At 55.0% G+C, this 17,311-nt stretch overlaps 4 protein-coding genes across 5 annotated transcripts; 2 read left to right on the plus strand and 2 right to left on the minus strand.

Moving 5' to 3' along the window:
• Nucleotides 1–312: 312 nt before the first annotated feature.
• On the minus strand, nt 313–3,115 carry pex2 (peroxin 2). Its single transcript, XM_959504.2, has one exon. It carries the CDS (start codon nt 2,537–2,539, stop codon nt 620–622), a length of 1,920 nt encoding a protein of 639 aa, XP_964597.1. The 5' UTR covers nt 2,540–3,115; the 3' UTR covers nt 313–619.
• A 204-nt stretch (nt 3,116–3,319) lies between these two features.
• On the plus strand, nt 3,320–5,831 carry NCU16336 (3-hydroxyacyl-CoA dehydrogenase). The gene is made up of 2 exons (XM_011395042.1): nt 3,320–5,544; nt 5,610–5,831. The coding sequence occupies exons 1-2, from the start codon at nt 3,815–3,817 to the stop codon at nt 5,728–5,730; spliced, it is 1,851 nt and encodes a 616-aa protein (XP_011393344.1). The 5' UTR covers nt 3,320–3,814; the 3' UTR covers nt 5,731–5,831.
• Nucleotides 5,832–5,966: 135 nt separating this feature from the next.
• Nucleotides 5,967–9,916, plus strand: nup-9 (nucleoporin-9). Its single transcript, XM_011395043.1, has 2 exons — nt 5,967–6,416; nt 6,495–9,916. The coding sequence occupies exons 1-2, from the start codon at nt 6,165–6,167 to the stop codon at nt 9,549–9,551; spliced, it is 3,309 nt and encodes a 1,102-aa protein (XP_011393345.1). The 5' UTR covers nt 5,967–6,164; the 3' UTR covers nt 9,552–9,916.
• NCU02068 lies at nt 9,854–16,675 on the minus strand. 2 transcript variants are annotated; one of them, XM_011394628.1, is made up of 3 exons: nt 15,413–16,675; nt 11,620–15,355; nt 9,854–11,555 (listed from the first exon to the last, which is right to left on the minus strand). In XM_011394628.1, exons 1-3 carry the CDS (start codon nt 16,311–16,313, stop codon nt 10,340–10,342), a joined length of 5,853 nt encoding a protein of 1,950 aa, XP_011392930.1. In that variant the 5' UTR covers nt 16,314–16,675; the 3' UTR covers nt 9,854–10,339. The 2 variants fall into 2 exon arrangements, with proteins under 2 accessions (XP_011392930.1, XP_011392931.1); XM_011394629.1 differs by having other exon boundaries at nt 11,620–16,597.
• Between the last annotated feature and the right edge of the window lie 636 nt (nt 16,676–17,311).

The raw sequence follows: 17,311 nt of genomic DNA on the forward strand, positions 1-17,311 counted from the left end.
AGACATGTTAGATTCATGGCTCGTATATGATAATGACTTATGACTTGGACAGAGACTGGATGATTTTGATTTTGATGGGCAAGACAGATACGCGGTTGATCAGCGGTGAAGAATTTCTGTTATGTAGTGTGTGTATCAGCGTGTTGAGTGAGGTTGTGTTACTGTCAGGAGTAGTAGATATGCTCAGTTTGTGTTTACGGTTCGCACTTCAGTGACATTTAGCTAGGTAGGTAGTTTCTCGACACTCGAATGAACTCAACAGAAGCGGAGCAGACCTTTCTGTCTATTCAAACAAACAAACAACACTGTGTCCCATCGTTTTTGACATAATCACAGCTCCTTATTATTTCCTTGAAAAAAAGAGTACGGTAGGTACCATCATTATGTATAGGTAATATTATCCGATCTCCCCGTCCATGTATTTTGTTGATGATTGTACCGAGCATTTTGTTACAATCATACTACTCTTATACGCACAGAGAAAGTTCCGAACCACCCCTGAATAAAAAAAAAAAAGATGCATGCTTGCTTAATACCTGACTTGCTCCTGATCTAATGCTCGCTTCGTACGTAGTTTTCCGGCCCGGTCTGGTCTCGTCTGGTTCGATCTGATTCAAGACTAGAAGGCAATATCCTCACCAAGTTCCTCTTCTTCCGCTTCGTAGTCTTCGGAATCGGAACTATCTGATCCTGATTCTGAGCCTTCTTCTTCTTCTCCGTCATCTTCTTCGTCCTCGGCGTCAGAACTTGTTTGCAGGTCTCCGCTTGATTGTGATTCATCCTCTTCCTCCTCCTGGTCTTCTTCATCCTCCCCTTCTTCTTCTTCTTCTTCGTCTTCACCCTCCTCCTCTTCATCCGCCTTCGTACCGCTCGTCTCACCCTCACTTACGCCCGTCCCAGTTGCCCTCGCCGTCTGACTTTGCTTTTGGCTCTCCCTCCTCTCTGGCACCCGAACCGGCCCATCATCACTAGCCGCATCCTCGCCCGGTCTAATCTCATCCTCGAACGACACCCTTCTCCTCTCCCTGACCTCATCATCAAACGACACCCGATTACTGCTACTCCTCCTCCCACTGCTCTCCGTCGACAATCGATTCAGGTTAGGTCGCTCTTTTACGCCAGCCGCAAACGCCACGTTCCTCCCGCCTTGATTTGCCGCCGCTGCATGAGCTTCAGCAGGACTCAAAACATCGCCATTCCAAGGCTTGCATTCTTTAACCAGCTCGCCACACCGCAAGCACGTCCACCCTTCGCCTTCCTCGCGCTCGATGCGCGTCGCCACGCACACGAAGCAGTACACGCAGCCGCAGGGCATGGCCTCGTAAGGATTCGTGATGTCGGTCTGGGCGGAGCCGACGACGCCTGAAGACGAAGAGGCGGCGGCCATGAGCTCGGCTTCGGACTTGGCGCTGTTTTGGTCCTGGTAGCAGATGGCGCAGGTGCGTTCCGGTAAAAAGGCGAATTCGCCGCCCTTGTTCTGGGTGGGATCGTTGGTGGAAGAGGTGGTGAGCATCGATTTTGTGCGGCGCCAGGTGCGTGCCAGCCAGCGGCGCCAGCGGTTGATTCCCACCAAGGGGAGGACGAACAAAAGGAACTCGGTAAAGGCGTGCCAGACGAGCTGGCGGTTGAGGTACTCGAATGACACCTCGCGCGAGACTTGCGAGGTGGGCGGCGCCAGACGCATGCGCAGGAGCCGGTCGAGGATGGTTCGGTAGCGGCCGTGCAGAAGGAAGACGAGGAAGGAAGCGAAAGAGGCGAAGGCATGAAAGGTGCCGATCGATTCGGTGAGGCGGCTGAGGCGCTGGATGTTGGGGTTGGGGCCCTCGACGGAGTAGGAAGAGGCTTCGTCGTGGTCAAGAAGGTACGTCTCCCATTTGGTCCAAAGGTACTTGCCACCCACGGTGACGAAGCCGTACAGGCTCTTTTGCAGCTTCGATGGCGGCTGGAGCACGGGGCCGGACTTGCGAGCGTCGGTGTAGCGCAGGTTCTGGAGCGCGGCGCCGTACGTGGCGTCATGGTCCCAGATGGTCAGCTTGAAGAGGATGGCGCGCAGGATGAGCAGGATCTCAGCATCCCACTCGTCTTTGAGGGTCGACGAGACGCCGCCGCCAATATACTTTAGGGCGTCGCCGACCTGGGTGCGGAGGAGATCGACGAGCTCGGCGTCGAGAAGTTCGGCGTCGACTTGGCCGACGCGGAAGGCGGGCCGTGTGCCCTCGCGCGAGGAGATAGCATCCCAGAAAGAGAGGGTCGATGAGCCGAGGCGGCGGATTAAAGGGGATTGGGAGGCTGCGATGCGGGATCGTAGTTGGGATTCTGATCGCTGGGCGGCGAGGCGCGCGGCGTTCTCTGTCTCACGGGCCTGTCGGCGGGCGATTAGTCGCTGCTGGGCGAGGGCAAAGGTGTTGTCTGCCGGCAAGGTAGGAGGAGAGACAGTCGGTGCGGCGACGGCAGCTGGAGCTGGAGAGGGGGCAGGAGCAGGAGCAGGAGCAGGAGCAGAAGGCGGAGGCCCTGGAGGGGAGGACTTGGGTTCGCTCATCGGATCGGATAAGGAGGGATTCGGATTCGAGGGTCGAGGCTGGCTGGCGTGGGTATATTAAGGCTGGAGAAACGCAATTAATAAGGAGGGGGGGGTATCAAACGTTTATCGGGATGGAAGTTGTATCATGTCGTTGGTTGAACAAGAACAAACTAGAAGAAACAGAGAAACAAGGGAAAGGGCCAGGGGATAATTCAGACGAAGTCGGCAGTACACTAGTCGATGATCATCCCGGGTGCGGTGATGCGTGGAGGTACCAGTTGTCGGGAGGCCGATGGAGTCTAGTGTTGATCTCAGGAGGAGCCAAGAAGCGACCCGACGGGGGAGCCGAGGTCCATTGGCACGGGCGGCGGTTCCCGCTCAGGGCAGTTGTTCCAGCCAGGTTCGCTTTCTCCAGCCCAACCTAAATGGAAGGCTTGGAAGAAGGACATGACAGAGAGTGACAGAGTGACAAACAGTCGTGTAGGTAGTAGGCAATTCGACAGCCACTAACTGCCCGACCGACACCATCCGCCAAAGAGGGCGGTTTCAGTTGTAAACGTCACGGTCACAAACCTCAAGGCGTCGGGACCGTCAATTTCTGTTCTGGCATTTGACGGCTTCCTTTTCAGCTGAACCTCAGCCTAGCCAGCCCCGTCCGATAGCAACCCCGGGCCCCTGGACGACACGGCAGAAGCACGCCGGGGAAAGTGGAGAGGGACCCACTTGGTAAGGTAGCTTACACTTACTGCGTACAGGGACCACCGAACCGCAAGGGGAACTGCGACCTCATCCTTCCAGGTTTCATCCAAGCGGCGGCAACTAGTTCTAGTCCAGTTCCCCAACTTCCCGATGTACACGAACTATTAAGTGAGGCTACTATGGATTCATCACCAAGCAGGACTCTTCCTTCCATTCGACCTCTTCTTCCACACCATTTTTCCTGGAGTTAAATAAACCACAAGACGCGCCTATCGGTATGCTACTGACCCAATAGAGAGACCGGACAAGCCAGGAACCCGAGCGGGAGTTGAATCGATACCCGGCGAGGGTCGATGTGAGATGGATTATGGTTTGAGTTGACCTGGTGGCCTCGCGTCATGCCGACGTATCATGATGCATTGGGACGGATGATGCTTTCAATTTGCACATCCAGATACAGGGCAGCTACATGTACTTGGGAACATACCTACCTCTATGCCTAGGTCACCTTGTCCTCCCTGTTGAACAACACGTCGGTTCCCCATCTCTCAACATCTGTGGAAATTTGATCATAGGCAGTGGACATCCATCAACATGACGCCCTGGAAGTTACCATCCACCGCCGGAAGATCTGTTGGAATTCTCGGGGCCGGCGTCCTGGGTCGTCGAATCGGCGCCTGCTGGGCATCGGCCGGCTACCAAGTCCACATCAGGGACCCAGACCCTCGACAGACGAACGCGGCGTTGCAGTACATCACCAGCGAGCTATGGAGATACAAGCCCATCGTTGATCCGAACACCATCAGCGTTCGTGGCTTCCAGAATATGGAACACGCCGTGGAGGATTCTTGGCTGGTTATCGAATGCGTACCCGAGAAATTGAACATGAAAATCGATTTGTTTGCCGAACTCGAAAACATCACCCGGCCGGATGCCATCCTAGCCTCAAACTCCTCCTCCTACAAGTCCCGCGAGATGACGGCCATGGTCAAGCCAGAGACGGCTCAACGAATGCTGAACACCCACTACATGGTCCCGCCGACCATCCGTATCGTCGAGCTCATGACGAGTGGTTCTACGCGACCCGAGATATTTCCCTTCCTCTTGAACCACTTCAGAGCGTCAGGCATGATGCCGGTGATTGCACACAAGGAGTCGACTGGTTTCATCCTGAACCGCGTTTGGGCAGCCATCAAGCGCGAGTGTCTCATGGTGCTGGCTGAAGGCGTGGCTTCTCCCCAAGAACTCGACGCTGTCTGGACCGAGATGTTTATCGAGAACGGTAGTCCACCCTGCACTCTGATGGACTCGGTCGGCCTAGATACCGTTTCGCTCATCGAGAAGCACTACATCCAAGAGCGTGGCCTGCAGGACAGAGGTGTCTTGCCCTTTCTACAAAAGTACATTGACGAGGGCAGACTCGGAGCCAAGAGCAGCAAGGGCGGTCTTTACCCTCCTAATCACACCGTCAAGACGGCTAACCAGGAACAAGCCAGTTACGACAATCTGCATGTTCCGTCCTTGTACTTTTTGGATATTGGATGGAACAATGATCCGGATGACGTCGGGTTCTACAGGAAGGGCCGCATTTTCGTGGGAAGTGCGGATGGAAGATCTCCGCTCAAGGTAATCGCCCATCATCTGCCGATGCCAGATGGAATCGCCCTCTCCCAGAAGGCTGGCAAGATATTCTGGACCAACATGGGCACTCCCGGTCAAAACGATGGTTCCATCATGTCGTGCAACCTGGACGGCACTGGCGCACGGGTCATCATCCCCCCCGGCGCCGTTCACACACCCAAGCAGTTGTCTGTCGACCAGGAGAACGAGGTGCTTTATTTCTCTGATCGAGAGGGCATGCGAGTCTTCCGTTGCGGCGTTGATGGATCCAATCTCCAGACTCTCGTCCGCGCTGGCGACTGGAGGAAGGGGATAGATGACCCTACTTTGTGGTGCGTAGGTATCACTGTCTCAGCTCGAGAGGGCAAGTTCTACTGGACCCAAAAGGGACCGCCCAGGGGCGCCAAAGGACGCATTTACCGGGCCTCCATCGAGATGCCCCAGGGATTTGGTGCTTCCAACAGACCGGATGTTGAGGTGGTTTTTGATCACCTGCCGGAGCCGGTTGACCTCGCGATGGACGAGGAGGGCAGCGCTCTGTATTGGACTGACCGTGGAGAGCTGCCGAACGGCAATACTTTGAACCGGGCAGCTTTGAATCCGGATGGGTCATTCAGCAAGCATCAGGTCCTCGCGCGGAATCTGCATGAGGCGATTGGACTGGCCATTGATAAAAAGAACAGGTACATCTATGCTACAGATCTGTATGTCAACACCCATGCTGCTTTTAAGGCTCGAATTGAAGATGTGGTACTAACCAAACACACAGCGGCGGTGCGGTCTATCGGTTCAACATGGACGGCAGTGGTAAACAGACAATTTATGAAGACCAGGGAGCGTTTGCGGGCATTGCTTTGCTAGAACAGGCCGTTCCCAGTTCGAGCTTGTAGGTTGAGAAGACAACCAAGAGCATCGAGTGTGTAACTACCTAGGTGTGTTAGGTAGGTAGTCTGCAGCCAGCTAGAATAGGAAGCCCCCTTTTATTCTTGTGTTGATAAAGGCGGTCTCGGTGAAAGTGGTTGCAGGAGTGTTAGGATTTCGCACCGCAGTAAAGTGGCTGCACTAACATTTCAAGCTGCCCCGCCTTCCAGTTGTTACTTTGTAGCCGTTCAAACCGCCCGGGACATTTCAGCCCACTGCAGTGACGGGCCCGCTTCAACACTCTACCTAGCTGCAGCGCGTCACAGCTCAGACCTCTCCAAGTTCCAGAAACGGGCCTCAACTTGTCAACGAAGCTCCTCCATCTCCATTCCGCTTGCTTCAACTGATTCCACAAACTCGACTTGAAACATTTACACCATTGACTTTCTTTCGCTTCTTATATATGATACCCCAGGCCACCCTCAACCGACTACGACTAGGCCAGAGACACCCCCCAGCCGGCGCTAACAACAACAAGAACAACACAATGAGCTTCGCTATCGAGGTGCCCGGCGAGGCAGCCCCTCTAAACCTCCTCGAGCTTGCCCGGACGCTAGAGTACGCCGCCCTTTCTACAGACCACACCCAGAGACAGTCAGCCGGCCAGCAGCTTCAGTCATGGGAGTCTCGCCCAGACTACCATGTTTCTCTACAGGTGGGTTCAATTGGAGCTATCAGCCTCTTTGGAGTTATGGTGACGGTGCTAACGTCTCCTGCCCACCCCACCATATAGACCGTCTTCCTCGACAAGTCCATAAACAACTCCGTCCGCTTTCTCGCAGTTATCCTGCTCAAGAACGGAATCGACAAATACTGGCGACACACTGCGAAACATGCGATCCAACCCGCCGAGAAACAGTTTATTCGCTCGAGGCTACTCCAGGGCTCAGTCGGCGAGGAGGACAAGACCCTCGCACTACACAACGCCCTTGTCATCGCAAAGATTGTCCGCATAGACTACCCCAACGACTGGCCAGACGTCATCCCGAGCATCATCAATGTCACGAGGAGCGCCAGAACAGAGAGTGCTCTTGCCCTCAGCGGAGCTCTGCAGGTGCTGCTGCGGGTAGTCAAAGAGCTCGCAACAGCGCGGTTGCGGAGGTCCCAGACCGCTCTTCAGGCCGTTACACCCGAGCTTGTCCAATTGCTCGGTGAGATATATACCGAGCGGACGGCCGCATGGCAGCAGTTCTTCGCGAGGGGTGGCAGCGGCGATGAAGATGAGGCCGACTACTACATGCAGAACAGCCTCACAGCCCTCAAAATCTTACGTAGGCTGGTCACCGTTGGCTACGAACATCCCCATACCGATCCGATGGTCCAGGGTTTCTGGTCGCTGTCGCAATCCCAATTTGACCAGTTCCTTACCGGCGTCAGCTCCGAGTCGCACATCCCTGCCCCTTTCCAGGACTCGGTGGGCAAGCACTTGATCCAGTTCACGAAACTGCACATCGACATGTGCGATTCCCACCCGGCCAGCTTCCCTCTGCTACCGAATTCCATTCCGCTCGTCAAGGCTTACTGGAATCTGGTAAAGCAATTCTCAAATGAGTTTGAAAAGTCGGGCGGCATCAGGCAAACGGGCTCCGAGAACCACGACGGTAGCGCCAAACACGAAGGACCGCTCTCGGAGAAGCTGGCCCTTAAAGGTCTTTTGCTGCTTAGAAGCTGTGTGTCGATTGCCCACAGGCCGATGCAGACTTTCAAATACAAGAGCCCAGAGGTCAAGAATCAGGAAAGAGAGGCCATGGAACTTGTCAAGGACCAACTATTGACAAACAGCTTCCTGCTGGATATTGTTCAAGTAACCATCAGTAGGCTATTCATCTTCCGGCAGTCCGATCTCGAGGCATGGGAAGAAGACCCGGAAGGGTGGGAGGCTGCGGAGCGTAACGAAGGTCAAGCATACGAGTGGGCTGTTCGGCCTTGTGCTGAAAGGCTGCTCATTGACCTCCTGACGCACTACAAGGAGCTTGGGCAACCACTTCTTACATACTGCGAATTTGCGACCAAGGTCGATATGGATATCGTCACCAAGGAGGCGGCTTACTGCGCTCTTGGGTGTGCAGCCGCTGTTATTCACGAGGCCTTCGACTTTGACCGTTTTCTAAAGACTACGCTGGTGAAGGACGCACAGATCCAGGATTCCATGTCCAAGCTGCTCCGTAGACGGATAGCCATTCTGCTCAACCAGTGGATCTCGATCAAGATCACCGAGGAAAGTCGACCTGCCGTCTACGAAATCTTTAGACACTTGATGAACCCTGACGACCCGCATAACGATCAGGTTGTCCGTACCACTGCTGCGCGCGAGTTTAAGGGGATTGTGGACGACTTTGGGTTCCAGGGCGAGCAGTTCCTACCGTTTGCCCCCGACGTCTTCAACCAGCTTATGGGGCTCCTCCAGGAGGTTGAAAGCGATGAGACCAAGTTGACTGTTCTCGACACTATTCGGGCGATTGTGCAGCGAATGGAGACTCATATTACTCAGTTTGGCGACGCCATTATGCTGACTCTTCCCAAGTTGTGGGAGTCAGCTGAGAAGGAGGAGTATATGATCAAGCAGTCTATTCTGGCCATCATGTCTGCGCTCGTTGACTCGATGCGTGGGGACTCTCAGCGGTACCAACCGGCGATTATCCCCCTGCTGCGTGAGGCTATGGAACCCGAGTCTGCCCTTCACCTCCACCTTATTGAAGAATCGGTAGCTCTGTGGAAGTCCGTAACCACACAAAGCTACCCTCCCCTCCACCCCGACCTCGTACAAATGGTTGAGCTTGCTCTGCCCCTTCTTGAGTACGATTCGGAAGTAGCAAACCAGTGTCTCGAAGTTGTAAAGAACTACATCCTCCTCGCGCCCCGCGAGATCCTCGACGATCGCCTACGCCGTCCCACCCTCGCAGCCCTCGTCAAGACACTCGATGCCCGCTCTCGCGAGCAATCCCAGACCGGTGCCAGGTCCATCGAGCTGATTCTGCGCATTGCCGAGAATATCGGGGGCGTCCAAGGGCTGCAGGTAGTTGTCCAGGACATGCTGGAAATCGGCCTCCTCAACACCATCTTCGAGGGCCTCCACAGCGCCTGGGAGGCAAGCACAACGCACGGCCCCAACAAGAAGGTCAGCCAGATCAACACGATCAAGCAGACGGACTACTTCATGCTGCTAGCGCGCATCGCGCTCGGCGATCCTACAGTGTTTCTGACCATGTTGGCCGGCATCGCGACGACCGCCGGGTCCACCGCCGAACAGGTGTGGGAGTGGCTGGGGACTTTGTGGTTCAACAACTTTGATTGCATGGCCGAGGTCGAACGGCAGAAGCTCAGCATGTTGGCGCTCACCCGCCTCTGGGAGCTGCCGGACCCCATGGTGCAGGAAAAGATTGTGCTCGCGAGGCTGCAGGATTTCTTGGCGATGTGGACGAGTGTGGTGACGGAGCTGGCGGCGAGCGAGGATGATCAGTCGCTGACTGAACAACAAGATTTCCGACAATCGATAAACTCAACATCGAAAGAGCAGCTAGCGGGAGGGAGTACTAACCCGAGGGATTACCTGGTATGGGATCCCAATAACTTGCCTAGTTACGAGTGGGATACCCCACTCGATGTGACGGAACGGCAGTTTGCGCTGAAGGATCCAGTGCATAGAGTGGAAGCGTACGAGTTTGCGAGGGAACGGTTGCAGGGGTTGGTGCAGAGGATGGGTGGTGAGCAGCAGTTTGAGGCGGAGTGGGCGGTTAATGTGGATAAGGATGTGCTGGAGGGGTTTAGGAGGTTGGGGGAGGGGAGGTAGAGGGTTGAGGTCTTGGGAAGGTTGTGGATTCAGGGTGGTGAGGGGGGCAGGAGGACGAGAATTGAGGAGGAGGGAAAGGGGGCATGGAAGAAAGCTCGGGATTAGAGAAAGAGGATACCAAACTTGAGGAAGCAGCATTTCGTCTGTTAGGGGGGTAATACGGTGACTGGGTCTGGGTTTGAAATCCGGTATATTATACTTCACAAACAGTTATTCACGCCACGCAACTCCCTTTTCAAGGAGAGTCTTCGTGGAAGTTAACCGGCTTTCGGCAACGAGCTCAATCAATGAATCATGAGATCGGTAAACATACTCGCATCTACGCAGTAAGTGTACTTGATTCATAACGATGTACACAGCCCCTGGTCATCCTCAACAAGCCAAAACTCTTCATGGCAATCAGGGAGCGAGTGATTCGGTTTCTGAACAATATTCTCACAAAAACCGAGAAGAAACATCTTGGTCATTTCACAGCCCAAACAGCACCTCAACATCAAAACATGTTCCATCCATGAGAGAAACTCCATAAACCATTCATTCCTTCGCATTACACCTGAAAAAGACAGACGAACCAAACTTTAACCCTCCCTCCCTCCCTTTCCTCCTTCAAACAAGAAAAAACGCCATGGATGGTATACCTTGATGAGCCTAACAAACCTCTCTCTTTTTACTCCAACAGCAGCAAATAACACAAAAGGACGACAACAACAACAACAGACAAAACAATTAAGTAAAAAGCAAGCGAATCCTCCCTCTCTCCCTGATCTTTTCATTTTCCCCCACTGCTTTTACTTCGCTGTGCCTCCAACACCACCACCCCCGACACTTCCCCCTCCACCGTTATTGTTATTGTTATTGTTGTTGTTGTTGTTGTTGTTGTTATTGTTCCCCGTCCAACTCCTCGCAAGCGGACTCCCCACCTTGGGCGCAAACTGCAAGCTCTTTCGTCTCGCCGCATTCAACCGCATCATGACTCCCAGGTTTCTTTCGCGGGTGTTATTGTTGTTGTTATCACGGCCTCCTCCTCGGAGTAGACCCATTGTTCCTGCCATTGTGCTCAGCGGAGCGGTAGCAGCAGCAGCAGCAGCAGAAGTTGGTCCCTCGCCGTTGTTGTGGTTATTGTTGCCATCAACATCCATCTCATCCTGACTCAAAAATCCAGGGGCAGAGCCAGACCCGACTGAGACGGAAAACAGACTCCTTCTACCGTTACCTGTTGCCGTTGTCGAGGAACCAATAGTAGTGGAAGGAACAGCATAGCTTAAACTAGGCTTGGGCGGACACGTCATGGCTCCTCTCTCGTAGAAAGCGTGACTTTCGCGCTCCCGCTCCGGCATCGCTTCCCTTAGGAACTCGGCCTCGTGGCCGGCTTCGTCGGCTGGGATCAGGAATGAACCTCCGTCAATGTCAATGTCAATGTCACCACCGCCGCCGGGGTAATCGGTGGTGGTAGTGGTGGAAGAAGCGGGAGATAGGTTAGCTGCTAGACGGGCGATGGTCTCGGGGGCCGGGGTCTTGGGGATGGGCGAGAAGGTGGACCATTCCCTTTCTTCTTCCTCTTCTTCGTCTGCTTGAGGTCTCGAGTTGGTTGATGTGGACATGGCGAGGATGGAGTCGCTTACGCGGCGGTTGTTGTTGTCACCACCGGGGGATGATGAAGAGGCGTCGGGGGAGGGAGGGGTGCGGATCCAAAGGGAGGAGGAGCGGCGCTTGCTGCGGCCAGTGTTGGTGGTGTTGCCGGGGGTTGTGGGGTGTTGTTGTTGGGTTTGGCGGGTGGTAGTTGAAGAGGAGAATGATGAGGTGGTCGTGGTTGTGGTAGTGGTCGTCTTGGTGGCGATGGTCGCGCTGGAGCTGGAACCGGAGCCGGAGGGCACGAGGGTACCGTTGAGATTGGCTAGCGCCTTGGGCTCCATGCTCTTTCTCCTGCGGGCACCGCCGCGGGGGATGAAAGAGAGGTCGATCAAGTAGTCGGCTTCGTCCAGCCACTTGTTTTCACGTTCGCAACTGTATAGAAACCGTTAGCATGTTGTTCATCACCTGGTTTGTCAAAGAGATAATGGGTACTCACTCAAGAACCCAGCTGACTCCCACGCACTGCACAACACCTTGACTCTCCTTGACCTTCTCCAGCGTCCTCTTGCTACCATCCTTGAACACTACATGCGTGATACCAATCTTCTGTCCTGGCCCAGACACCGGTTCATCACCCGAAGCACCAGTACTGGGATTCCACGACCAATTCTTTACGCAACGCGCGCCCATCTGCCCTAGCAGCTCAATAAAGAGCCCACTGGCATCCGCGCCCTCAGCAGTATGCACATCGCAGTACACAACCGCTCCCCTCAAGAGCTTGGGATTGAGGTCCTTGTGAGGGGTACGAGCAGGCGTGTCCATAGCCGACCACTCGACCTCGGACTTGGCGGGCGTGACCGGCTCGGAGGGGATAAAGTCATCTTCTTCGTCCTCTGCCTCTGGTTCCTCGGCAATCGGGGACCCGAACTCGGCTTCGTCTTCGGGGATCTCGGCCAGTGATGCCCCTGCACCCATGCTGGAGATCCGCCGGCTGCGGCGTCTCTGGCGGCCGCTCTCATCTGTAGTCATCTCGTGGCCTTTGGGAGGCGACGGTACAGGAGCGTTATTCTGTCCAGCGACCACTTGAGGTGGAGTCTGCTTCAAAGGTGTCTTGAAGGGAGTTGTCTGCTGAGCTGGAGTTTGCTTAGCGGGAGTGGTTTTGAGTGGAGTCTGCTGCATATGCACGTCAACCGGCTCATTCACTTGCTCCTGCTCGTGCTCCTCCTCGGCCTCCTCTTCCACGGTCTCCATATCCTCCTGACGCTCTTCTATGATAACATCAGCAGTATCCGCAAATGAGACCCTCGAGAGACTGCTTCTCCCCGACTTCCTAGGTCTGAGAGAACGCGGTGGCGCAGAGTTGGCTCCATCAGCAGATTTGAGAGGAACCTTGGACACTGTGTGCACTTCCCTGAGGGCAGCCTGCGGGCGAACAGGGGTGGTCGGGTGAGCAAGAGCAGCGGAAGCTCGTCTGGTGACCCGATTTGTCGTGTCAGCCGGCGTGAAGAGGTTGACATTCAGAGGGCGGGTAGTGAACTCGGCCACAACCGGAACGGCATTCTCATCGCCATATTCCTGGCTCGCTTCCGAGAGGCTATCAGAGATGCTGTGCTGGCTTCCATCCTTATCGACGCCATCGGTCGTGTCCATCACATCAGAAATGCGGGCTAGCGCCTCGGCCTCGGCTGCGAGCTCGACATCTTCGGTGGTGATAGGGATGTCCTCGAGAAGTGGAGATGCGTCATCATCGTCAACCATGGCGTCGGGGTCGACTTCGGCTTGATCGGCATCGGCCATTGCTATCTCAACGGAGTCCCCTTCCTCTTGCTCCTCTTCGTCCTCGACAGCCTCGGCAGCTTTGTGAGCATCCTCGTCAACATGTGTCTCATGTACATCAGCAGAGTCGGCGTCTACTTGAACTTCCTCATGTTGCTCCATTTTGACAACCTGTTCCTTTTCCTGAGCCAGTTCCATGTTCTTGTCCTCCTGTTGCTGCTGAACAAGGGTCTCAACATCAGCGGGAGTCTCAGCATCAGCTCTCTCAGAGGGATGATCCATAGTCTTCTCGGGCGAAGACTCCTTCGACTTCTGTTGCTGCTGTTGACGAGCAACCGAAGTCCCGAAAATCCCCGCCTCTTTCATCGCGGCTACATCGAAGAGTGTCTCCTCCTGCTCGTCCACTTGTTGCAACCTCCTTGAACTCCTCCTCTTACCGAACCTGCCTTCCAAAGGAGCCGCAGTGTTGGACTTAGCGGGAGTTACACCACCGTTCCAGCCACTCAGCTGCTTGGCCAGGGGTGTAAATCCAAGGCTCACGTTAGTCTCGTTCATTGCGGGTGCTGGAGTCTTCAGAGGTCCTTGGGTCTTTGGAGGCGCCGGAGTAACTCCGCCGTGCCAACCACTAAGCTTCTCAGCTAGAGGGGTAAATCCAAGCTTAGCGTTGTCGTTAGCAGCAGCGGCCTTCGATGGGGTAGCCGTGGCCTTCAGCAGTTTAACCTTGGGGGGTGCCGGTGTAACACCTCCTTTCCACCCGTTCAACTGCTCCGCCAGCGGCGTGAAACCCAAGCCAGAGCTGCTGTTGTCAAAGCGCATTCTCTTAGTTGTGCTTCGACCAGAAGGTGTCCGGTGACCGCTGTTGACAGAGGGTGTGGCAGCGGGATGAGGATTGGACTTGCTACCCCTTGGGGGTTGGGCGGGAGTACCGTCCTCGTTGTCTTCAGTAGGGTTGAGGACATCTTGGCGAAGACTGTCGAACGAAGGACCATTCAGCAGATGCTGAGGTGGTGACTCGGGAGGAGTGGTGCTGATGCTCTGGTCGATGTCCAAGTAGCTCTGATCATCATTTTCAGGCTGCGGCGTCTCGGGAATGACGATTTGTTCGACGCTTCCGTTGCCCAGCTCGACCTCATCGACCTCCATCGAGTCCTCCTCGTCATCCGGCTCGGTGACCTCGGGCTCGGCACTCTGCTCCTCTTCCTGGTCTTCCATCTCGTGATCCTGATCTTGTTCAATCTCGTGCCCCTTTTCGTGCTCTTCCTCAACATTTTCCTGCTCAACCTCGGACTCTTCCTCTTGCACCTCCTCTTCCCTGTCCTCTTGCGCCTCCTCCTGCACCTCCTCCTGCACCTCCTCCTGAACCTCCTCTTGAACCTCCCCTTGCCCCTCTTCTTGCTGCGCCTCTTCCTGGTCATGCTCATCTTCAGGTAGGGTTTCTGGTTCTTCCTGAACGGCAGCTTCGGCTTCTTTCTCGATATGCCTGAGAGATCGTCGGCGTCCAGTAAAGAGTAGCCTAGCTGGCTTTGTCGAGGAAGTGAGAATCTGCATCGTACGCTCGCCAAGCTCACCAGAAGGACCGTCTTCATCCTCTTCGTCCGCAGAGTCCATCTCTTCATCCTCCTCCTCCTGTTCGTGGATCTGCTGCCCGTTCGCCATCTCTTCATCCGCTTCCGCTTGGTCATCATGTTCCTCGTCCTTGGCATCCGTTTCCTGCTCTTTGTGTTCCTGCTCCCGCGCCATCTCTTCCAGACGCTGCGACTTGCGTCTCGCAGTACCGAACTTGACAGGTGGGCTGGCGAGCAAAGAGGGCTTTGCTTCAGCAGCAAGTTCTTCCGTAACGGACTGTGGCTGGGCAGCAGACATAGGCACCCTCTTGGCCGGACTGGCAAAGAGAGAGGGCGGGTTCATCATCCCAGTGTTTGTAGAGATGGTAGCGGGACCAGCAAGCACACCTCCACCACCATTAAGCACAGTCGCATTTCCAGGTGGCCTCTTGGCTGGACTGGCAAGAAGACCGGGACCGCTCTTGGCGGGTTGTGCAACGGGTTGCCCATCCGGTCGGTTGGCGAGTAGGGGCACACCAGCAAACAGACCTTCGACACGCTTTGCCGGGGTCTTGATGCTGTTCTTCCATGGGGATGGCGGAGGACGGCGAGCGGGAGAAGCGAGCATCGAGAGATGTTCGGCTGGAAGGAAGTGTGGCTTCAAGACTGCAGGTTCGGCGGAGGCATCCTTGTTGTGATGTGCAGATTCGGGATTCGCGGTGGATATAAATGCCGGCGGGGCTTCGGGCTCCTTGGGCGGATCCTGTTCGGGTTGTTTCTCCAGTGCCTTTTTGCTGGTCGTCGAGGCCGGCGGTTTGATGGGAGCTCTGCCTGTCAGCAAGGGCTGCAACAAGGCCGGACTATTCTCATGAATAGCGAGTTCATCCTCCGAGTCGTCGGCGTGTTTGGCGGCTGCCACTAGTTGGTTAACCTTCTTAGGGCTAAGGGGAAGGGGCTTGTGTTTCATGCCTTCAACCTTGATGTTTTCCTGAGCATCGCTGGGGTTGGCTGATTGGCCAGAACGAGACACTGGCTTGTTTGTCGCGCCATTATTAGCAACACCTCTCCTGGCCGTTGATGTTGATCCCTTTACTGCCGCACCCGCTCGAGTCCTGACTGGCTTTGCGCGAAGCCCTCCGGTATTTGCAATTGGACCTGTCTTCTTCTTTCTTCCTCCCGGAGGCCCGATGTTCTCTTTTTCTGGCTCCTCAAACTTGACCGTCCTCTTGATGGCGGGCTTTGCGAGCGCTTTGGATGCAGCGGTGGGCGCGGTCGCCGTTGAGCTGGTCGGTCGCGTCCTGGTTGTGCTGGTGTTTCTGGAGGTGGCTGTTGAGGAAGTCTGGTCATCGCCGGGTTTGGCTGAACGCGTCGCGCGAGTGGCCTTGGAGGCAGGTTCTTGAGCTTTGGTTGGCGGCCTACCGCGCGCGGTGATTACTGGCGGTCTGGTGGAGGCTGATGACGCAGGTCTTGATGCAAGTGAAGACGAGGCAGGTCTCGATGTCTTTGCAGCTCCGTTGGCTGGATTCCGTGCTCGTGCTCGGGTGGCGCGGGTGGTTGCGAGAGCGGCGGCTGGCAGGCGTACAGGTCGCGTAACGGGGGCTGGGGCAGAACGATGCTTTGCATGATGGTCGTTGTCGTCCTCATCATCGTCGGTCCGCGTCTTTCTCTTGAGGCTTGTCGAGGCAGTGGGCGCGGTGGCTCTCGATGGGGCGGTCGTGGCAGATGTCGCGGATGTGGTGCTGGTGGTCGCGCTCCTGGCTCTGGCCGCGGCCGTCATGGCTCTAGCATTTTTGGTGACGGCAGACGAGGCCACACGCGCTCTCGTCATGCGCTGTTGTGGTTGCTGTGTGTTGGGTTTCGGGTCACCCATGATGGGCGATGTGGTGATGTGTGGTTGAAGAGATTGGCGACGAGACTCTTCTTTAGCAAAGAATTAAGGGCGAATCATGAAGGGTGGTTGTTTATGTTTGCGCGGCGGGGTGTTTGTCGCGGTGGTCAGGGTTCCTTGGTCGACGGGTTTGTTAGGGCAAAGCGAATACTCGATGTAACAAGCAAACGACACAAGGAGGATAAGTAACAGATGTGCGAAGTGGCGGGAAAAGTGAGAATGATAAAACAGAGAAGCACTTGGCAGAAAGGTGGTGGTGGGTGTGTGTGCAGGATCGCGCTCGGAATCCTAGGCTATTTGCACACCCGAATTTTTGGGGATGGGGGGGATTGGATGGAGGATGCGGGAGGGTGATTCAAAAGTCAACAATTGAGGGAAAGGGAAAATGCAAAAGTGGCACCCTTTGTTGATCAAGGGTCACGCTCCTTGGTTGCCCTGGGAAACGACCCACTTTTCGGCTGCGGTGCCTCCACTCCGGCTGCCGTCATGCCTGGCGGGGAAGGTAGTGTAGTGTACGTACAGAAGAAGCTCGGGTTAGGGTTATTCTCGCCTCATCCACTCCTCCGTTAGCGGATAGTGTATGGGGGTGATCTGATATGTGAGTCCTCTGATATTGGATTTCAATATCACCTTGTGAGTCAATTCTTTTGGGGTGTCTGACATGATGATCTTGTTGTAACATGAAACAGTTGAAGTGAGCAACGCAATGTGCCTCCCAATATCTGCAGTAGTGATCGCTATGCATTCTTTCACAGTATGCGCCCATGTCGCAAACAGTATTCCGTTTACTTAACTAAAGTCTCTCTTCCATCCTTCCTTGCATGCTTCTCTGATATCATCGAGATAACTCATCGTGCCTACACGTTTGGAACTTGGAAGTATGATTACTGAAGGAGAGGGTGAAGGCTAAAACATTATACACTAACGATTTGGATGGATCAAGACTACTGCAATGTCAGTCTGGCTCTAACATTGTCAAC

This window comes from Neurospora crassa, linkage group I (genome assembly GCF_000182925.2).
Source record: "Neurospora crassa OR74A linkage group I, whole genome shotgun sequence".
NCBI classification, from domain to species: domain Eukaryota; kingdom Fungi; phylum Ascomycota; class Sordariomycetes; order Sordariales; family Sordariaceae; genus Neurospora; species Neurospora crassa.